Source organism: Dipodomys merriami, unplaced genomic scaffold (assembly GCF_024711535.1).
Source record: "Dipodomys merriami isolate MVZ:Mamm:240054 unplaced genomic scaffold, mDipMer1.0.p SCAF_32, whole genome shotgun sequence".
NCBI lineage: Eukaryota > Metazoa > Chordata > Mammalia > Rodentia > Heteromyidae > Dipodomys > Dipodomys merriami.
Window position 1 is genome coordinate 1,260,043 of NW_027204715.1, and position 4,818 is coordinate 1,264,860.

The 4,818-nt window shown below is 68.4% G+C and overlaps 1 protein-coding gene across 2 annotated transcripts; it reads right to left on the reverse strand.

Moving 5' to 3' along the window:
• Positions 1-203: 203 nt before the first annotated feature.
• On the reverse strand, positions 204-4,319 carry Irx4 (iroquois homeobox 4). Of its 2 annotated transcripts, none has more exons than XM_070042138.1 (5): positions 4,263-4,319; positions 3,768-4,019; positions 3,299-3,408; positions 1,905-2,236; positions 204-1,518 (listed from the first exon to the last, which is right to left on the reverse strand). In XM_070042138.1, exons 1-5 carry the CDS (start codon positions 4,305-4,307, stop codon positions 704-706), a joined length of 1,554 nt encoding a protein of 517 aa, XP_069898239.1. In that variant the 5' UTR covers positions 4,308-4,319; the 3' UTR covers positions 204-703. The 2 variants fall into 2 exon arrangements, with proteins under 2 accessions (XP_069898239.1, XP_069898238.1); XM_070042137.1 differs by having other exon boundaries at positions 204-1,521.
• Between the last annotated feature and the right edge of the window lie 499 nt (positions 4,320-4,818).

Here is a 4,818-nt window from a genome sequence, read left to right on the forward strand (position 1 = left end):
AATCAGCTGAAATGTATGTCTGTATCACGGTGTAAACTTAAGTAAAAGTTGCTTGCTTAACTGTCTGGATCACTGGGAAACGGCTCTGGGGTAGGCTGGAGGCTTAGCACGCGTGTTTTACCGGCAGTCCCAGACTGCCCGCCGGCCACCCCTGTCCTGGTCACAGCCCCGGGGCCTGCAGCCTGCGGGTTCCTCAATACAAATGCCACCACTAGGTTTTATTGGTTTTGTTATAGTAGCCTCTCTGAAGCAGGCAGGTATGGGTGTGAACATACATTTTAGAAAACATAATTTCGTCAAGTCCGGAGTGTGAGGTCGTGAAACCGGGTGGACGTGCTGTTGATGAGCCTATGTGCTGAGGATGGATGGGGAGGAGGCGCAGCCGATGAGACCTGCCCAGCCCCGCAGGTCACAGCAACAACCCACGCCCCACGCCCCACGCGTCTCGTCTCCTCCGTGTAAACTTCGGATGTAAACTTCACGCTGAGGGAGCTCTCCCACCCTGGCCGAGTTGGGGGCGGCGGGGCAGACTCCTGGCTGGGAGGGGAGGGCCGCAGAGCAGGCCTGGCTCCTCCCCCCCCCCCGGGGGCTGAGCTCAGCTCCTCCCCTGGCCGTGCTCTCGCCGGCCCTTTGGAGACTGTAAAAAGTCCGGGCACCGCAGCCTGCAGCCGGAGTACCCGTTCCCTGGGCTCCAGGGGCCGCTTTAGGTGCAGAAGGGCTTGCCACCGGCTTTGGGCGTAGCCAGCAGCTCTCTGGCTGCACTGGCATTTGGGGCGTCATGAGGCGTGGTGGCGGGGAAGGCCCGTGCCAGGGGTGCAGTCAGCACGTTGGTCCCCGCCCCCAGCGAGCGTCCTAGAGGCCCTGGATCCAGAAGGGCACCCTTGGCAGTGGCCCAGGCCGGGTTCAAAGTGCTGTGCCTGAGAATGGGGTCGTGGAACACCCCGTCGACCCAGTTTCTGAGACTGGTTACTGGGGAGTCCTGGTGCCGGTCCAGGGCCCCGGGTGGGGCCGGGGCTGCGGGAGGGGTGGCGGGAGGCGCGGAAGACGCCCCTGCGGGGACGGCAGGGCCTGGACGCTTGAGCATGCAGGATGGAAACTCAGTCTGGCTCAGGGCCGTGGCTGCCGCGGCGGTGGCCGTGTGGGCCAAGGACCAGATGCGGGGCTTGGCCTCCAGGCCGGCGGGCGCGAAGCTCAGCTTGGCCTCGCAGGCTCGCGGGCCTCCCTCGCCACCGCCCGGCTGGGGCTCTGGCCCCACCACCACGCACCGGAGGCAGCTTCCTGCTCTCTCCAGGTCCTCATTCGTGGCCGAGTGGCTGCCGGAGGCCAGGGGCAGGTGGAGAGCCCCCGGGGACTCCTTGCCCCGCCCGCCAGGGCCTCCAGGAGGTGTGGCCGGGACGCGATCCACCTCCAGGGGCTGGAAAGCTGCCTTCAGCTCACACTCTGGCGTCTCTGCCTCCAGAGGGTCGAAGTCATCCAGGTCACTGAGCTCTAGCTCCTTGTCTTCCTTCCCCACGGGTTCTGCTGGGAGACAGCACGTGGCTGGCTGACGCACATGGGATGGGCCACCAGGCTGCCTACCTCTAAGCCCAGGAGCTGGGATGTCTTCCCATCCTGAGCTAGGGAACCACCAGGGCTGTTCCCTGTGCTCCCCTGTCTCCTCTGGACTCCTCCCTTCCGGAATCGAATCTATAGTCTACATTTCATAGGAGAGACCTCAGATGTGCGTGTGATGTTTTCAAACTGGACTTTAATATCTTCAAGCGTTCCCAAGCAGCACAGACAGTCATGCTCAGACCGCCCAAGCTAGAGACTGTGTGCGTGCCACCTGGCTGCCTGCGTCTATCGGTGTGCAACCCACGCGGCTCCCCTGCCCCCACTCCCCCTCCCCCAGATCTCCAACTCACCTTCACTCTTGGTGCTCTTGAGGACCTCCTCCCGGGCCTCCTCCTCACCGGCCTCCTCCTCCTCCTCCCCCTCCCCATATGGCCGCTTCTCGTCCGCACACTTGTTCCGGGGCGGCCACGTCATCTTGTTCTCCTTCTTGAGGCGCCGGCGTGCGTTGGCGAACCAGGTGGAGACCTGCGTGAGGGTCATCTTGGTGATGATGGCCAGCATGATCTTCTCGCCCTTGGTGGGGTAGGGGTTCTTGCGGTGCTCGTTCAGCCAGGCCTTCAGCGTGGCCGTGGTCTCCCGCGTGGCGTTCTTGCGCCGTGTACCGCTGTCCATGGTCCCGTACCTGCAGACAGGCTGTGCAGTGGGGCACCGGCGGCAGCCGGGTGCTCCTGGGAAGGGGGGCAGGGGAGGGAGGTGTGGAGGGGCATGGGGCGGGCTGGGGCTCCTGGTGGTGGGCTGTGTTTATGGTTGGAGGACCCCGGTTGGACCAGGCCTCAGTGGGCGTGGGCACTGCCTCTTTGCCTTTTGTAGGCTGAGAGCGAAGAGAATGCTATTAAAATGGTGGTGAGCGTGAGAGGTCATGCCCCCTGTCACTCCACAGAGCTACTTCTCTGGATTCCTTCCCAGGGTTTCTCTCTTGTGCCTTTGATCCCCAAACCATAAACACGTATCACAGACCTGTGAAGCTGCCCCGCTGCGGCATGGCATGGGGGCCGTGGTCAGAGGGGCTGTGCCCCCCCCCAGGGCAGGCCCAGGGCCTGTAAATTGGAGATAGTGTCCTGCCCCTGGGGTGCTGTGCTGCTTTGGGCTTGCAGGGCCCTCCTCTCTTCCCACTGTCTGGGGGCTCGCCATGCTAGACCAGAGGTGCCTGAACTGGGGTGGAGGCTCTGGAGGACACGGCTCCCCCCAGGGGACGGGCTTCAGAAGTAAGTCCTGGCAGCCAGGATCTGGAAGTCATAGCATGTGGGGTGGAAGGGTGTCTGGCGTTCCCCTGGGGTACAGACTCACCCAGGACAGGAAGGAGGCTGAAGGAGGCTGGCTGAGGGGCAGGCCTGGCCCGACCCCATCAGCACCACACCCTCCCCTCCACCCCTCCCCGGGGCCTGGCTTGTGGGGGTGGGATGGCTGTGGGGGTGGGATGGTGGAGCCTGGGGGTGCCCGGCCCGCAGCGGGGCCTGGGGGACAGAGGGGTCCTGGGGGTGCCCGGCCCGCAGCGGGGCCTGGGGGGCAAAGGGGTCCTGGGGGTGCCCGGCCCGCAGCGGGGCCTGGGGGGCAGAGGGGTCCTGGGGGTGCTCGGCCCGCAGCGGGGCCTGGGGGGCAGAGGGGTCCTGGGGGTGCTCGGCCCGCAGCGGGGCCTGGGGGGCAGAGGGGTCCTGGGGGTGCCCGGGCGGTGGGCAGCCCTCACCTGTCATAGGTGTACTGGCTCAGGGCGGGCTCGTAGGGGTAGTAGGCCGCGGCCGCCGGCGCGAGGCCCGCGTGCCCGGATCCCGTTCCGTCCTTGGACTCGAAGCTGTTCTGTAGGAGCCCAGGGGTCCGGGGTTCAGCTCTGGGGAGGCAGCTAGGGCCCCTCCCCGGAACCCCCTCCCCAGCCCCGAAGGCGCCTGCGGGCTTCAGTACCCCTCCTCCCAAGGAGTTACCGGGAGGGGCAGGATTGGAGTGAAGGGGCACAGTGGAGGGAGAGGGGTGAGGCCCGAGGAGGGCGGAAGGGCTGGACAGACGCCGAGGGTTGGGGAGGGGTTTCGGGAAGACGGGGTGTGGAGGAGGGAACGGACAGGGGCGAGTGGGGCGGGCGGGGCGCGGCGGCGGAGAGGAAGAGGGGCGCGGGGTCCGATGGGGCGGGCGCGGGCGGCGGGCCGGGGGTCCGGGCCCCTCACCAGCGAGTAGAAGGCCGACGCCTCGGAGCCGTAGGTCACGTAGTTGCCGTAGCCCTGCGCGCCGCCGTAGGCGCCGCCGTAGACGCCGAGCGCGGCGGCCGAGCTGAGCTCGTGGCGCGCCGAGGCCAGCAGCCGGCTCTCGTAGACCGGGCAGTACACGGGCGTCTGGGCGGGCGCGGCGGGCCCCGGCTCCGCCAGCGGGCGGCCGCCCGGCTCGCAGCAGGCGCTCAGGGAGTTGGTGGCCATCAGGAACTGGGGAGAGAGCGCGCGCAGGGCAGGGGCGGGGGTGGCGGGGCGCGGGGCCCGTCCCTCCCGCGTCCCGGGCCCCCCCGGAGCCCGGGACCCCCGCGCCCCGCCAACCCCGGGGCCTCGACCGCGCGCCCTGGCGCACGTGCTTCCCGGGCCGGCGCGCGCCGTCGGGGAGCCGCGAGCCCCAGGCTCAGGGGCTCTGCCTGCGGACGGGGCCCCGCCCCGAGGCCCTCGGGGTCCCCTTACCTGGGGCGCCGAGGAGTAGGGGTACCCAAACTGCGGGTAGGACATGGCGGGCGCGGCCCAGGGCCGCGCGGCGGGGCCGGCGGGGTCCTGCGCGCGGGGCTCCGAGGCGCTGGGACAGCGAAGCGGGAAAGCCGGTTAGTTCTCGCCCCGCGAAGGAGGCGAGCGGCCGGGGCCTCGGCGCCCCGGGCCTCGCGGGGGCGCCGGCACCGGACGGCCTCCGAGCGGCGGCGCAAACGCATGTTTTGAAAAGAAAAAACGGGGGAAACACGCACAAAGCGACTCGCGTGGCCCGTCCGGGGCGCGCGCGGCCGGGGCGCTGGCGGGGGCGCGCTGCGCGCGGGGCCTGGGACCGGCCGCATCCGAGGCGGCGCCGCCCGGCGCACGGCGTCCTCAGCCACGGCGCGCGGAAGGCGCTTTTAATTAGAAATTAATTAACGAGCAGCTGCGCCTTCGCACCCCGCCGCAACCATTAGTCTCAATTACAAATGAGATCGAGGAGGGGACCCCGCGCGCCGCCCCCGAGGTGTAATCAACGGTTAAGATTAGCCGGCGCCCC

Bases quoted from the DNA above. Each gene is read 5' to 3' on its own strand.
- Irx4 (XM_070042137.1), bottom strand. From the start codon at position 4,307: ATGTCCTACCCGCAGTTTGGGTACCCCTACTCCTCGGCGCCCCAG. The intron at 4,020-4,262 runs GTAAGGGGACCC...CTCTCTCCCCAG, and splicing joins CCTACTCCTCGGCGCCCCAG to TTCCTGATGGCCACCAACTC. The intron at 2,237-3,298 runs GTGAGGGCTGCC...GCCTGTCTGCAG, and splicing joins AGCCAGTACACCTATGACAG to GTACGGGACCATGGACAGCG.